This window comes from Scleropages formosus, chromosome 11, assembly GCF_900964775.1.
Source record: "Scleropages formosus chromosome 11, fSclFor1.1, whole genome shotgun sequence".
Taxonomy (NCBI): domain Eukaryota; kingdom Metazoa; phylum Chordata; class Actinopteri; order Osteoglossiformes; family Osteoglossidae; genus Scleropages; species Scleropages formosus.
The window spans coordinates 9,172,520-9,188,746 of record NC_041816.1 but is presented as its reverse complement, the minus strand read 5'-3'; the positions used below and the strand labels follow the sequence as shown (position 1 = coordinate 9,188,746).

General features: G+C 41.9%; 2 protein-coding genes and 1 non-coding gene across 4 annotated transcripts in view; 1 reads left to right on the top strand and 2 right to left on the bottom strand.

Moving 5' to 3' along the window:
* Positions 1-1,421: 1,421 nt before the first annotated feature.
* rab11a (RAB11a, member RAS oncogene family) lies at positions 1,422-6,761 on the top strand. Of its 2 annotated transcripts, XM_018739599.2 has the most exons (6): positions 1,422-1,504; positions 3,060-3,115; positions 5,041-5,236; positions 5,746-5,939; positions 6,131-6,211; positions 6,484-6,761. In XM_018739599.2, the coding sequence occupies exons 2-6, from the start codon at positions 3,076-3,078 to the stop codon at positions 6,618-6,620; spliced, it is 648 nt and encodes a 215-aa protein (XP_018595115.1). In that variant the 5' UTR covers positions 1,422-1,504; positions 3,060-3,075; the 3' UTR covers positions 6,621-6,761. The 2 variants fall into 2 exon arrangements, with proteins under 2 accessions (XP_018595115.1, XP_018595114.1); XM_018739598.2 differs by lacking the exon at positions 1,422-1,504 and having other exon boundaries at positions 2,882-3,115.
* trnaq-cug (transfer RNA glutamine (anticodon CUG)) lies at positions 2,528-2,599 on the bottom strand. Its single transcript has one exon. It is a non-coding gene; the product is annotated as a tRNA-Gln (tRNA).
* Positions 6,762-9,594: 2,833 nt separating the features above from the next.
* Positions 9,595-16,227, bottom strand: part of megf11 (multiple EGF-like-domains 11) — a 91,512-nt gene continuing 84,879 nt past the window's right edge. Inside the window, exons 21-25 of the mRNA XM_018739600.2 lie at positions 15,991-16,224; positions 14,755-14,873; positions 13,747-13,816; positions 9,891-10,097; positions 9,595-9,786 (exon numbers count right to left, since the gene is read on the bottom strand). Of these exons, the coding sequence (XP_018595116.2) occupies positions 9,611-9,786; positions 9,891-10,097; positions 13,747-13,816; positions 14,755-14,873; positions 15,991-16,224 (806 nt within the window). The 3' untranslated portion in view covers positions 9,595-9,610. The remainder of the gene's footprint in view (positions 9,787-9,890; positions 10,098-13,746; positions 13,817-14,754; positions 14,874-15,990; positions 16,225-16,227) is intronic.

The following is a 16,227-nucleotide window of genomic DNA, read 5'->3' as shown; positions in this document are numbered from 1 at the left end:
CATTCTGGCACCATTTGCTTTACTAAGTGTTATGAAAAATTGATGTTTAAACAGCATCTCCAGTGTTTTTAAGCTTCTCATTTAATAAAATCACTGTTGAAAAGGGCTTGTGTGTTAAATCTTTGCATGTTAATGTCCAGAATTTCTGCTGTCTTGCATAATTACGATTTGTTTTATGTAAAATTGTATACCTAGTCACGCAGTTAATGGTTTTGGTTCAAAATGTTAACTAGTTTGCAAAGGCTCTTGAGTTTAGCCATAAATTTGCCATTAGCAGTGGTGTGCAGATATTTTTATAGAGCTCTGGACATAGTGCAGTAGCTGTATCAGGAAACAAGCCACCAAATACAAAGCTACTTTTCTCATTTGCATATATGTATGCTGACTGCTGTTTTAAGTGTTAGAAATTGCACTCTGTCATCAGTACTGAAACCTGTGACATGTATCCAGGTGTTGGTGCTTCTTTTTAGTGACTGTAATTTTTGGTCTTTATGCTTTTCACATTACAATTTCCTATTTTCAATAGTGTTTAGAGGTGTTCAGTGTTTTTTTATTAGGCTATTTTAAATGTCGTTTTCCAGTGTTGTGCTATAAATGTTTTATGTCTTAGGACGGCCTGTGATCATTCACCACGTAGCTGTGTGTTCGAAACTTGACAGTTATGAACAGGTTGAGCAGTTGAGCTCAGGTAAAATCCTTGAAGCTGGATTTTAGTTAAAAGCTGTTTCTGTGCAGCACTGCATAATTGTTGTCTGTCATTTAAATGATCTTAACCTTTTTGCATATTTCTGTGGTCCATGTGTTGGGCCCTTTTAAAATATTTTTATCAGTAAGTATAAGTGTGTGACTGGGCGTTCAACAAAACTGACATGTAGTGTGGGTCCTAAATATTTAAGAATGATGTCTTTGAACAGTTTTCCCACATTTCCCATATTTCATCCAGAAGTATTTGTGAGTTTCACTGGGTTTTTTCCAAATCCTTTGTTTGTCATATGAACAGTTACATAAGAGAGGGTTCCTTCCTTGTTGCAGTGCCTTTTATTTTTATATACCTCGCTGTTAAATTCAAAAGTTCTTCTCTTTAAAAGAAAACTTTTGGTCTGTTGTGTTGAGAATAATGTGTAATTGTTTTTAACTGCTGCCTTGCCTTCATTTCTGTTTGTATAAAAATATAAAGAATAATGCTGATTACATGTGTGTGCTCTCCATTTTCTGCCTTATTTTTATATTGTATTTATATTTATGTTGTACTTGTATTTATATTGTTGGTAAAACCACTACATTTCCATCTCTCTGCTTGTGGCACTTGCCTCTGATGTGAAGTCCTCGGCTTTACCGGTGTAAATGCGACATCCATCAGCAGAGACTTCTAGCACCTGCTGTGTGTCACACTCAAATTCTCCCTCGTCATCTGAGCGAAAAGTGCTCCTCAAGAGCTGCTCTCCACAGTGGGGCTCCTTCTGGCCCTCCTGGACACCGAATGCAGCCATTAACTCATTTTCAGGTATGTAGAGGGAGGCTGAAGGCTTTTTTCATGAGACGCGTGGTGGAATAATTCACTGCTTGCGTTCTTACATTTACGTTTACTCGTTTAGCAGACGCTTTTCCCCGAAGCGACGTACATCTTACAGGAAATACAATGTGTGCATTAGATCAACAGAAAGAGAGACTTTGAGACTAAAGCACAGTCAAAGTTTGTTACTTTCCACCCATGATGAACTGGGCATCACACGTGTATCTGCATAACGGTTTATCCAAAATATCAACGCATTTTCCTGTTTGTGCCCATTTCTGTGCCGAGCGGAGGTTTCCCTGAGGACAAACCCAGAGTTTCACAGTCTGTGTTACACATACGTACTGAAAAAAACAATGGTGTTTATAGCAAACGCAAAAGGCCAAAACCAAAGTGAGTGCCGGCGTGTTGTTCCAGTTGGGCACAGCTCTTCCCTTATCTTTTCGTCTACAGATCAGATGAAGCGCACAGCTTGAGGAGAGACTTGTACCCTGTCCCTGAAGGTTGTGTTTTCAAGTCCCGGTAACTGTCGGCGCTATATATAGAGATCTTAAGCAAAGTATGTACGCATAGTTGTTCTGGCAAAGCACATTTAAAAATATAATTTCTACAACTGCTGTTACGATTTCTTACTCTACAGAATGAATATGCTGGAGAGCTGAACGAACGAATGAGTTTAAAGCACTTGTCTTGTGTTGCCGGTGTGTGTCCTGTATCCACTGCGTCCCCGTCGTACATGCCGTGTACATTCTTCTGCGTCTTCTTATGGCCGAATTCGCCATGAAAATACAGAAAAAGAGCACATATTTCTTTTTAAAAAAAAGTAACTTGTTACATTACTTATTGTAAAACACTGCATTGTTCAAGATTTCCGATGGAGGGATTTTTATTTGCTACTAGGAGATTTTTTTTAATTTAAATAGCGATCCTCCATGATTCACCAAAAGATACATTGTAGATACAAATTTTCTTAGAAATAAATGTAACTCTTGAGACGAAGGGAAAAAAAACAGTAGGTTCCACCGAGATTTGAACTCGGATCGCTGGATTCAGAGTCCAGAGTGCTAACCATTACACCATGGAACCATTTAGGTTTTCTCACCGAACGCAGGGGTTTTAATTATCATTATTATCTGGAATAATCGTTCGAGTTAGACTTATAATTTAAACGTTCAAGTTTCTGATTGATGCGTAAATTTTTTCGCTATGAGGACAACCCAAAACCGCCGCAACTTTATTCAATTTCCAACAAAATTTTATTTCGCTCATGTCATATGTAACGTATCGCGATAAACTGCGCGATGCCGCAATGTCAACGTGATTTTCTTGTCTTATGTCGTTTACAAATCGGCGTTCTTCTTTTTCTGCCTGGAATGTCTGTGTTTGTGATCCCGGAAGTACGCGCTCGCTTCGTCACCGGGATCCCGCGCCTCCTTTTTGAGCTGTTAGAGAGAGGAACGCCTTGGCGAGTTTGTTTGATCATTCTCGGTTGCTCTATGAAATAAGACAGCGGTTTTATTTATTTATTTATTTTACCCATTTTAAGATTTCGTCTGGAGAATATGGGGACCAGGGATGAGGAATGCGACTACCTGTTCAAAGGTAAACGCGTTACCAGACACACAGACAGAGATACGCACGGGACTCTCCTCGTCTGGGACACTACTAGGATTCAGCAGGTGCACTTCTTGTCTTGCATTGGGATGGATCCTGATTAGGAGTGGGCCTAAATACAAATGTAATAATTTGCAAAGCTGGGCATATTCATAAACGTTGTTCTGTGGTTGGTTGTGTTTTTGTGCAATTTCCTTTTTTTGAATTTACTTGGTGCTGCTTAGTCCATAAAGAAAAGTTTACAGAAGGCTAATGAATGCTCCCATCACTCTAATGAGTGGTGGACTGGTTTATTTAGCAGGAGCTAAATCCCAAGACAGCCTGTTTCTTTTAGAAATAGATGCGTTTTGAAATACTGGAAGGGATTCAGCAGTTCTGAGTGACAGAGTGAGTTTGTTCCACCACACGCCAAGACTGAGAAGCAGTGGACTTTTAGTTTTTCATTTCTTGTGAGACTGAACAGCCAGCAGCCAGAGGTGGAGGAGCATGGCAGTCTGGCAGGGGTGTAGTGAGTGATGAAGTCCTGCAGCTGTCAGGGAGGAGTTACGTTTGTGGTTTTTTTTGGCCATAGTCAGAGTCTTAAACTTGATGTGGGCAGCTACAGACAGTCAATGGGTAGAGATGAGATGTGCGACTCTTTGGTGCAACTCATACAGTGACGTTTTGTATCGGCAGGAAAAGTTTGATGCCAGAGGTTGGAAGACCTGTCAAAATATCCACCATCATTCTGTTACTCAGATTTTAGAAGGCTTTTAAATTTAGTTTTATTTGCTCTTGGTTCCACTGTAGACATTATTTCTGCATTATTGGGTCCTTCACCAATAATACAGAATGACACCTATGTGTTTTTCAAGGCACATCAGGGTTTCTGAACTGCTGAAGCTGTTGGAGTGTGTGACATTGGAGGATGTCATCTTCTATTCACTTCTGGGTTCATATTCAGAAACATATTGCAAAAGTGGTACCTTGTGAGTGCTGTAGATTGAATTAATCTTGCTGTGCTTGTTTGCATCATGTTAGACTGTTCTGTGCTTTCAACTGGAAACAGCCTTAGGCCAGTGTTCATTTCACTCCATGTTAAGGAATAAGTGAGGAAAAGTGTTTTAGGAAATCTTAGAATCAACAAGTTGCATGACAGACACTCTAAGTTCGCAAATGAAGAAACTTGTAATGAAATTTAAGGGTTTCCAGAGGCTGTTTTAGAAAGATATAGTGCATCTCTGAAAGTATAGTGTCACCTTCAGAAGAGGTTAACTAAAATTAAATAGTGCACAAGTCTGAAAACATCTTCAGTATTGTCCAGATTACACTACAAAAAGTAGTCACAACAAATTCTTTAGAAAGTACAGAGAAGAGGAAATTGATCTCTCTGTTCTCAGAAACCGACTGTTGATGGGGAATGTGTCAGATTCTTTGAAATATTTCCATGACTGAAAACAATAAGAGACTCATTTAGCTTGTTGGGTGGGAGTAGCACAGTGGGTTTGGCCGGGTCCTGCTCTGTGGTGGGCCTATGGTTCGAGTCCTGCTTTAGGTGCCCTGCAATGGACTGGCGTCCCGTCCTGGGTGTGTCCCCTCCCCCTGCAGCCCTTCGCCCTGTGTTGCTGGGTTAGGCCCTGGCCTGCTCGGGACAAGCGATTCTATACATTGTGTTTAGAGGGAAGTTTAAAATTGACTTTAGAAATCCATACTTGACACACAGAGCTGCAAATGTGTGGTGTTTCCATTGCAATCAAACAGAAGGTTCAAAGCCAAACGGTACAGCAATAGATGGAATTTAGGCTGAAGTATAGAAAGTCCTTCAGTCAGTATACATTATATTCTCATGTTCTTGAAACATTGTCCTGTTGTTGGTTTGACTAACTTTCTAACCTTCTCTCTCTTCTTTAACCTTTCACCTCTCAATGTGGCAGTTGTATTAATTGGAGACTCAGGTGTGGGAAAAAGTAACCTGCTGTCCCGCTTTACCCGCAATGAGTTCAACTTGGAGAGCAAGAGCACCATTGGAGTGGAGTTTGCAACTCGCAGCATCCAAGTGGATGGAAAGACCGTTAAGGCCCAGATCTGGGACACAGCAGGGCAGGAGCGCTACCGGGCGATTACCTCAGCGTGAGTCTTTGGGCCAGGTCTCATTCTGGGCTTTTAACAGTGCTCGCTATCACTAGAAAACAGCTGAGGTCACAAACGTCCCTCCAAGGTGGGATTTCCCATATGTTGTTTCATAATATAGCAAATTATACAATGTCTACAAATGTGTGCTGTCTTGTGTTTAGTTGAAACTTGATTTAGATCATTTGGATTTCCACTGATGAACTGCCTTGATATTAGTAGCGCCGTTCCTTTTGCACTTTTCATGTGAAATTTTTAAGTGTTTGCAGTTATGAGATCTGTCCACTAGTCATATCAGGATAAATAAGGTTTATAAATATTTCTGCAGCTGCTTGCTTTGACTGTGTGCTACTGGGGCACCAATAATCAACAGGAAGTAAATATTAATAACCATTGTGCAATCTATGCAGCATCAGGTACATAAAAATAAGTGCACATGTAACTGTACTCTGTCTTGCATATATTTTATGTCACATCTTTCAATGAGTGTGCTGTGATCTCCTGTGCAGGTATTACAGGGGGGCAGTGGGGGCACTCCTGGTGTACGACATTGCCAAACACCTAACCTACGAGAACGTGGAGCGCTGGCTGAAGGAGCTGCGAGACCACGCCGACAGCAACATCGTCATCATGTTGGTGGGCAACAAGAGTGACCTGCGACACTTGAGAGCTGTGCCAACTGACGAGGCGCGGGCCTTTGCAGGTCAGAACCTCTCACTTACAGCAGGCTTACATCCAGACTATGTCTTTCTTTAAAGACTGCAACCTTTCGCTAATACAAAGTGGTATGACTATAATGGGATAGAATTTTATGCAAGGAAACTGGATCGCATTTAGTGGCCTGCTCTGATACAGAACTTGCTTTTTGTTTCTCATTTCTGTGCCCGTTTTCAGAGAAGAATGGTTTGTCTTTCCTTGAGACATCAGCTTTGGATTCCACTAATGTTGAGACAGCCTTTCGTACCATCCTGACAGGTAAGAGAGCTTGATGGGGATACCGCACAGTTCTAGCCTTATTTTTGAAGTTTTCTAGAAATTACTTATGTGTCCATACTATGTACAAAAGGGAAGAGGGGGAAATTTATGAAACTCACTTAAGTGCTATGATCATATTCAGTTGTGCAGTCCCACACCTTGGAACCAGTGTTCCACAGTTAGGAGTGTATGAATTCAGGTCGGCAAGTCAAGATTTATCTTGTTGTACCAAATACATTGCTGTGAGGCATCTCCCTGCACTTTCTATGCAGAAATCTACCGCACTGTGTCCCAGAAACAGATGTCAGACCGCCGGGAAAACGAGATGTCACCTAGCAATAATGTGGTATCAATCCAAGTGCAGCCCACGGAGAACAAGCCAAAGATGCAGTGCTGCCAGAACATCTGATGGTGTGTTGGCAGCTGCGCAAATCCTGCTCTCCAGTTCCCTCATTTAGTAAAGACTGCAGTGGGGACAGGCTCACAGGTGAGTGGCCTGGAGGACAGAGCTATCTGGGTCACAATTTAGAGGAAAGGCCAAGCTTTTGCTGCTGTGGTAAGCTTGCCAATGATTTATATGTATAATAATAGATAATTTTTTTTTCTTTTAAAAAATGCAAATCAACTTGCAACTTTTTTGGTCAATCATGTGTTACATATATCAGTTTTGTGTTTCAGAAAATCTTGGTTGTGTGAACTTCATTTGGATGAGGTCTGATGTGCTGTTTAAATGAGACTGTACTTGACTGCACGTTAACCAAAAATGGAAGTGCTTTGTGCTGTCATGCACTTGTCTGTACTCATCTTGCCAGGAGTAGTGGTAGTTTCTCTCATGGTGCCTTGGAATGCACTGGAATGTCACATGTTGTGCCTTTTAGCGGTGGGGCTCGTGTGCTGACATTCGATACCTCGCACTGTCTGACCTTGGAAACGGCTTCTGAATGTGGTGGGTGCTATAAAATCACTTGGACTGTTTGAGTACATTCGTGTTTTTCATACTGAAGTGCAGTAAGACACCCTTAGCAGACAAGCGATTTTGAATTAGCCATCTTTCCTTGCTTTCTTGCACCTATTATTGTGCAGGCCCACTCCTAATCCACAGGCTACTTGTAGGCTATCAGACAGCATATGAGCACTTCACCGAAGGGTTACTGTTCTTGTACAGTAGCACCTTACTTCTCCATTTGCTCATGAATATCATAAAAACCCTGCTTTCTGTCAGGTGTATTGATGGAACACTTGATTGGATAATGTGGCTGTACATTTTCTTTGTTTCTCTTCCTATCCCCACCCATGTAAATTGAGGCACCAATTTATTTAGATGTATTTCAGCTGCTAAGCAACTTACTAATTTAAACAGCTATTGATAGCTAAAATGAAATCTTGCTTGATGTCAATTACTGATTACTTGTATCACTAAAACATGCTGTCCCTTACAACCTTTTCCCTGTGCATACATTCCTTTATGCAAACTGGCATGACATGTTGAGGCTGTGTCCAAAGTGTGTGTCAGACAGGTCCTTACAAGAAACCAGCCTCACATTCTTTTGGTAGATCAGCCCACAGAAGCAATGTAAAGCTCAGCACATTCAGCACACTGAGCAGGAGCTGTGTCTAGCTGCTACAAAGTCCATGTCTGCAGTGACCCAGTAGTCACTTTTCGTAGGGTTCATGTCCAAGTCAGCAGTTAATGCTTCTTATGCTTCCATTCCACATCTTGTGTCAATTTTAAGGTTATCTAATTGTACTCTAAAAGTTAAATCTGGTTGAGAAATGCAAATAAGATAATCAACAATGACAAGGAACAGGATCTCAGGTGTTACAAGTTGAGTGGACACAATGCTTAAGGTACTTGTGGCTGAGATTAACAAAACTTGCATCCTTGGAGTCAGTAGTAAACACCCTTGAGTTACAAAAAAATACTATCCTGAGCTACTGCATTTAGTATTTTCTTAATTTGACAGAATCCTCACTCATTTGGGTTATAGATGTGGGGGAAATCAGTGTCCTATGAGCTCTCCCAGCACTGATGGTATTGTGTTCTGGTTTCTTTGAAAGATTGTTATTGCTGTAGGAAGAAAACCTGTTGCTCCAAATCAAGGTTTATTCTGCCATCATATTCAACAACAGAAATGTCAATATACTCTGAATAATTATGGGAATTTCTAATTATAAATGCACACAATACTTCATTGCAATAACCAACTGTCCTCCATTGTGACTTTTTTTTTTAAGAAGTTTATATTCATAGTGAGGGGGTTCATAGACTAGCACCTATGCAACCACTATTTACAAATACTGAAATATAAAAAAATAAGCCACCACAAACTTAAACCCGTACTTGAACTCAACCTGTGGCCTTTATTTCAATTTCTTTTAAGTAGACTGGAAAATACTTAAATTTCCATTAGCCAATGTGTGCAGAGGACCTCTCTGAGTAATGTTTTAAGTAAACTACACTGAGTATTCATAATTTGGCCATGCTTTTTTTTTTTTTTTTTAAAGACTCCACTAACACTAAAAGAGTTTAAGTACAATGTATAAAAATAAAAAAATGCATATGTAAACAATGAACAAAATCCAACAAAAATTAACACCTATGTGCATTTTTAATCAATGAATACAATCATTGCTATCATTAAATCATGCTTTATCCCAAGACACTGGGGTTTGTTCTAGAAGAAAGGGGTCCAGATGCCAGAGAGGGGTTGTAAATGCACACGAAAGGTTCTCCACTGAGCTGTGAGGAACACAGAAGAACACCTCGGGTTCAGAGGCCACCTATGATGGCACCTGATTCTAAGAGTGACATGAAATCAAGATGGGCTTTGTGTAAAGATTTTCCAGTTCCAGGACTTAACTGTACACATCTGATGCTTGTAGGATACAAACATTGTGGCTAATAATTTAACACCCATTTAGTAAAAACCTGATTGCATTGGGATGCAGTAGAAGTGGACACCAGGAGATAAAGTCCATGGAAGGGCTGCTCCACATTAATCCACCCAGGACTGTGTTCCAGTAAGTCTGTTATTCTTGGCCACCACAGGGTAGAGTGCATCCCTCCCCTTAGCTGCTTCCACACACCAGAGATGCATCTCTGCCTCTGTGATGAGAAATCAGTGGGAAATGGAAACAGGAGTCCAGCCCTGAGAATGTCCTTCCACAGAGTTTCCTGCAAACGAAGACAGCAACCTGGAGAAAGAGGGCGGCACAGGTATTCAGTTTGAGTTTGTAGGCTGTTACCCCGCAGTCTAGGTACAGAACCTAGTCTTTACACATCATGCAGCAGTCAGAAAGAGAGTATACAGCAGGACGATCCTGTCCATGTCAGACAGCAACCGTGTTCCTTTTGAGCAGAGACTCAAAGGAGTCCAAAGGAGCAGGCTGAGCTGCCTTCTATAGCAGGGAGTCAGGCGGGCTCTCAGTAGGAGGTGAGGTGTGGGTGGGGCTGTGGCGCATGGGCAGCAGGTCATAGTGGCTGGGGATGTGGCTATTGCGTGGAAGGTCGTAAGGGTTCTGGGAAAAACCGGTCGCTATTCCATTGGCTCCCTGCAGAATGCTCACTGTAGGCTCTGGGGAGAACAAGAGCAAGAAACCAATCAATCTTGGAAACAGGACGGATGGTAACACAGGGATCTAAATCTTGAGGTCCTATGTCCCAGATGGCTGTACTCACCCACGTCATACACGTTCCTGTTGGCCACAGATCCGGCAGCAGCAGAGGAGCAGCAGGGCAGCTCATGGCGTGCTGGGGACTTCATCTCCACATAGCTGCTCTCAGTGTGCTTGCAGGTGCCACTGGGGGGGTCTTTGATGGTGGCGTATGGGTTCTCACTGTTCAGAGAACAGGTGCTTGAGCTGCACATGGAGCCCTTCATGTAATCTGGCAAAAGAGAACTGCAGTTCAGAGACAAGCTGTAGTGAGTTTTGCAGTGAGCAGTGGTGCATGTGATGAGCTCTGGTGTGTCTGGGGTGTATGGTGGGGCACTGTGCACCTGGTGAACTGCAGTGTGTTTGTGCTAAGTCTGCTGTGAGCTGTAGCATGTCATAAGGCAAGGGAGAAAAAACCTGAAACCACACTCTAGGAAGAGGCAGTAAGAAGTACAAATGTGTGCCAGTGTACCATGAAAACTACTGCACAGTGACTTCTATAGTATTCTGCAGAAATATTCTCCTTTCAGTTAAGGCGAATCCTGATCAGACATATCACAAAACTGTCAGATTTGTAGAGATCAAAATTAAAGATAAAAAGATGCCTTTACACATGTGCCAAAACCCTGCAAGAAAAACAACAATGAACACACAGCAGTCTGTCTGCCAGTGGCCTTGATCCAGAGGCCCAACCTTATGTGCTGGAGATGAGACTTCTTCCTGTAAGTGCATTTAGAAAGGGGGGTGAGCTCAAATGGCCTTTGAAAGATAAAACCAATGCATTATTAAAGAAAAGCAAAGCTGGCACTGAACACAGACAGTTAAATTTTTGAGTCCTGGATTCAAGAGCAGCAAACAAGGATCTCAAGGTGAAAACTGCTGGGGGAACACAGACAGTTGGGAAGAGAGAGGAGATAAACATTGTCCACATCTTCAGGTGAGTCCCTGTGGAGAGAGACAAACACAGGTGACCAGAGAGCATCTTCAGCATTAACATGGTCATCACTGTAATGAATGCTAGGACCACCCATGTTATCATCCACTGCAACTGCACTATAGTGTTACAGTGTTTTTATACAACGTCTGGCCACTTTCACACTCAAATACAATTTAAATGCATTCCATCTCTTCCACACTGCATGTCAGCACAAGCTTGCAGCATGTCATTGTGTCTAAGTACTGCAGAATGCAGCTTTGTTTTTAGCTTCAGCTCCTCATTAGCAGCTTTTGAAATATGTTCAAGGAAGAGGCCAGAGAGAGTCAGCTACCAGCCCATACAGAGGCTTAACTGGGATTTAGGCTGTGCATCACTGTAACTGACCTGCCTTTATAGGCCTCTATTGCAGTTATTTATCATTAGAGAGGGATGAGGAAATGGGAAGGCCAATTCCAATTTGACACTGTCATGCAAATACACCTGACTTCATGCAAACATAGTGCATATCCTTCTGAGACCCAGGAGCAAAAAAGTTCTGAAGATTCCTGAAAAGTTGCCCAAGACTTGCTCTCATGTACTTATTTTTATGTATTTATTTAGCTGATGCTTTTCTCCAAACCAACTTACATTTTTTTTTTAAACTACATTACAATAGTTAGCCAGTGTTAACAGCTGGGTGAATTTTACTAGAATAATTCAGTGTAAGGACCTTCTCAAGGGTACTACAGAAGGAGCAGGCATTTGAACCTGTGTCTTTTTAGTGCAAGGTAGCAGCTCTAACCAATGTGCCACCTACTGGCTCTCCCAACCCTCTGGGAGGTGTCTTGGAACTTACCACTTTTGTATATACAGTTTGGGAGTTGCACTGAAAAATGCACCCTCCACTGTGGACACAAACGAATGGCTGGGTCTTAAGAGAGATATGTACAGCTCAAACTACATGGGATGATAATTAAAAATGTACATGAGGAAAGAAAGCAAACCCAAAGAAAGAGTTGCAAAACAAATTGCTGAATGGGAGACAGATGGCATCAGTCAAAATTCATCCTTTTCTCAATTAACTAATGTTATCAATACACCTCTCTCATGACACTTGTGCACATACTGAACATTAAAGTTTCAACTCGTAAATGGTACACACAGCGCTTTGGTGGCATGAACAGCAGCTGTTGAACTAATAGAGAACCTTACAGTGAAGAGGAATGTCTGATGAGAGATGAGATGGCGGACACAATGGGAGACACTGGGATGGCTAATGGCTGTAAAGTGATGCTGATAGTAATGACGGCTGACACCAGGATGACTTTCAATACCATACCTGTGCAGCAGTGCTCTAGAATGTAGGTGTTGTACTGTTGCTCCAGAACACAGATGGCTACAGGAAGTTGGAATGCAGGAGTTATTTTCACTTTAGTGTGTCGCTGGGAGATGGGAATTTGGGTATGTTGCAAGATTTTTCCTTTATAACAACAGTACCCATACTGATGACAGTGGAACCATATGCAGAACTATATTGTTTTAAGCATGGAGAAAAAACATTGCTCATGCATGCTCAAGTCAGCTGTCTGCTGGAAACCCTAAGGTTATAACTTACAACAAGCTTAATTACAAAAGTGTAACTTCAAAATTATCTGTGCTAAATTAAGTGTTATCACATAATTAACAAGTCATTCTTTTAACAAACTGCAACTAACTGTCCTTTCCTTCAGAGCATTAGTACATGTTATCACAGCCCTCAACAAATTATATACTTTCTGGGTGGGATGGTGACAACAAATAGTGTTTCTTTGCTGCTCAATCTGTGTGGCGCTTTCATGTTTTCCCCCTCTACCCATAAAAAACAAAGATGTGTTTTAGGGGCATGGGTGACTAAACTCCTGTAGTGTGTGTATGTGTGTTATACACCAAAGCAGTGTAGGTATGTGAATGATTGTAGGGACTTTAGTGTAGTGTATCTAGCTTTGTAAATCGTGTTGCATAAAGGTGTAAGCTACATACTATGTTGTAGTTATTGTACATTGCTTTGGAGAAAAGTATCTAAAAGTATCTGCTACATGAGTAAATAAAAATGTAATGTGTTGCTAGGCAGTTTAAAATAAAGCTGTTTTTAGGAAGAAGAACATCTAAGCTTCCCCATTTCATTCTTCATAATGTATGGGAACCAGTGCTCTACTGGCTAACATTTACATATATCAGACCCAAAAAACAGCAATGCCAGCTGATTAAGTCCAAGTCAAAATTTGTTTAGTATGCAGTTTAGGTATTTCACTTTATCACTGTTGGGAAATAGTATACTGGAAATCCTCTTCTTCAAAGCACCAAAATAAATTTACTTTCAACAACATCAATCATAATCAAAGCCGTTCATCAGAATATTTCAGTAATCGTAAATGGTCACTAGGACATTTGCATAGCTGGTGGTCTCCTTGGTGTCATGTCCAGCAGCAGTGCTGTGCTTGCAAACATGGGGAAGGCGTTAAATTATTATTATTATTATGATACGAAAAGTCAGAGCTAACGTATTTAGAGAAAATGCTGCAACAGTGGAGAGCCATTTAGACCAATGATATGTGAACAACATACACAGACATTCACTCAATCCTCACTCTACTGAAGTCTCTTCAAAAATACCACTGGAATATGATTTTTTTTTTTTTTTAAACCATTTATTACCTCTTGTGCCTTTTTAGTTTGCAAATTGCTGAAAGATCCTCTGAGGTCTTATCTAAAAGGTTATCATTATTGAAAAAAGTGGAAAGCATTTCAGTTTTTACTTAAAACAGGCATTCACACAGCTGACTCCTTTTCAAATAAAATTTGTAAGTATGACAGCAAAGAACCCTAACTTTTTAAATACCATTAAATAACTGGTTATAACTGACTAGCGGGCAGTGTAGGGGAACAGAGGTGCTCAAAATCCTGTGTGATACTGAGACCCACTGACCCAGGTTGTTCAGGTTGCAGTAGTCCCTCCAGTCCGCGGCTCCAGCGCGGCCTCTGCTCTTGCTTTTCATCTAGAACAAAAAAAAAAATACAGATGAAGAAGGTAACACTTAATGTTTATAATGTACACTAAAGACAGCCAACACTCATAACCTACAGCATATTACAGCCCGTTCTGCTATACGCGACACGTGCGCTTCTATAAACATCCTCCTGTCACTTATGGCAAACTCTGCGCAACAATTTCAATAGGAAAAATAGTGCTGGGTCAGGTCACACTAACTGTAATTATATAACCTACTAAAAACTCAAAATTAAAATTTAAAATTAAACTTAAAATTTAATTACAAGATTGTGCAGTACCTAAAGATCTGTACTATAGACTATAGTATTGTATTGCAGTCAAATGAAAAAGTGAATAATGACAGAATACATGATTATTCTTTCGTATCGCACTTCTGCTCCAGCGTTACATTTTCCTTCACAAGAACCGCGAGCACTTCTTACACTTCATCACTTTGCCTGGCTGACAAACACACAGCAGATCACATTACACACACACACACACACACACACACACACACACACACACAGTGTAAAAGATTGCACGAGTTACGTATTTCGGAAATTTCGTCGCGTTATTCGCGAAACGCGCTATATAGCAGAGCGACCGCACCTTCGACTGTGACCACGTGACTGCGACCCCGTACCCTGTCCCTCGTGAGAACTTAACGTGCTCGTATTAAGTGCTCACCAGGGGGACAGGGTACAATAAGGGTCGCAGTCGAAGGCTAGCCTGACGTCGTAAATTGTTTGGAAGCGTAAGCGTAATAACCCGGGGCAACAATAAAACTAATAAAACAATAATACATTTTAATAAAGTGGGGTGCTTTAGTCTCGGAGGGTGGTAAGACTGCACAAACTCTGAGTGTTGAGTAGGCTACAGCGCCAGCGTCATATTACGTGTCATTTTGTCCAGGGGACAGCTAAGCTGAGGGACAAAACACACCTTCGCGGTGGATTTGGCGTCCAAGTTGTTGGTGAGGTGCGGCGCGGCGTCACACTGGGCCAGTGTGTGGTAGCTGGGGTTGAAGAAAGAGTGAGCGCTGCCACTGGTCTGCGGAGTTTCTAGACGACAGCAAGCCAAGGACACACTCCAGTACATACACTGTCGGCGAGCGCCCGCCGACGCGCACAATTCAAACATTATCAGTCCTTCTGTATAATAGCATGGAAAAAATACACTAGAAGTGAGAAAAACAAGCTTGCACCATTTTGTTACGGGAGCTTTTAGCAGCCTGGACCATAAAGTGCAGTTAGAGCCTGGTTAAACCTGTATTTTTAAAGGAAAAACAGCTCGCTAACACACGCGTCCGTCACAACGAAGGACGCAGTGCTCTTTCAAAACGGGTTGTACACACACGCGCGCTGCTTCCTCGGTGTTTCAGAGAGAGAGACTAAAACGCCGCTTCCGAAGCGCTGCTGCAGTCTGTAATAGAGAGCAGTGAAAGGTAGAGTTCATGTGAAGTGCTACCCCCTGGTGGCCGGCGACCTCGCAGGGAGGAGAATTCTAATGACTCTTCTGGAAGCTGCGGGGCTGGAGGTTAAAGTATGAGAACGATAGAAAGAGGAGCACGAGCGAAGAGCAGTACTGTGCAAGCTGAACAACACCACGCAAACAGCAGAGTCCAATACAGAATAGATTTACAACACATTCCTGCATACAAACAAAACAAAACAGACAATACATTGCGTGAGGTAAACTGCTTAATTGAATGTATTATGGAAATTGCACCTGGTTACCTTTTCTGATATACTATATTCTGCACTACATGACATGCTTTTAAAGGGTTAAGCAGCTTTTGGGTGATGTAGAATCTGTCAGCTGAATAAACTCTGTCTCTCGCACTCACTATTGATAACTACTCGTCCCAAAGCAGGGTCACAGTGGTCCAGAGCCTATCCCACAAGCATGGGACGCTAGGCTAGGCAGGGTACACCCTGATTGGGATGCTAAGTAGGTTATACTATTACATTCACATTTATATAATCATCTTTCATTACAGACAAGTTAAATATTTATTGACAGGAAATTCTTCAACTCCGATGTATAAAAACCAGGGATGATTTTCATAGCTTCCTGTTACTTGTTAGCTTCCTGAGAGGATGTGATCTACCCTCTGAGGTACTGTGTGTGGCAAACTGCCCCGGAGGCAGGCTGGAGTGGGGTGGCGAGGCGGCTCACCGGAGAGGGAGTAGTCAGTACTGGTGAGGTGCAGCGCCGGGGTGTAGGACACGCTGGGCATGTCGTTGCCCTTCTCCCGCTGCCTCTGCCGATACCACACAAACAGAGCGAGCATTGCCATGATGATGAGGAGCAGGAAGATAATGCCCATCACAGCTCCTGCTGAATGTCGTTCTGACGCCATCGCTGGGCTGATCTTGGTGTAGGGGTTCAGCTCCTCCATCATTAGAGCCGCTG

Bases quoted from the DNA above. Each gene is read 5' to 3' on its own strand.
- rab11a (XM_018739599.2), top strand. From the start codon at position 3,076: ATGGGGACCAGGGATGAGGAATGCGACTACCTGTTCAAAG. The intron at 5,237-5,745 runs GTGAGTCTTTGG...TCTCCTGTGCAG, and splicing joins TACCGGGCGATTACCTCAGC to GTATTACAGGGGGGCAGTGG. The intron at 6,212-6,483 runs GTAAGAGAGCTT...CTTTCTATGCAG, and splicing joins CTTTCGTACCATCCTGACAG to AAATCTACCGCACTGTGTCC.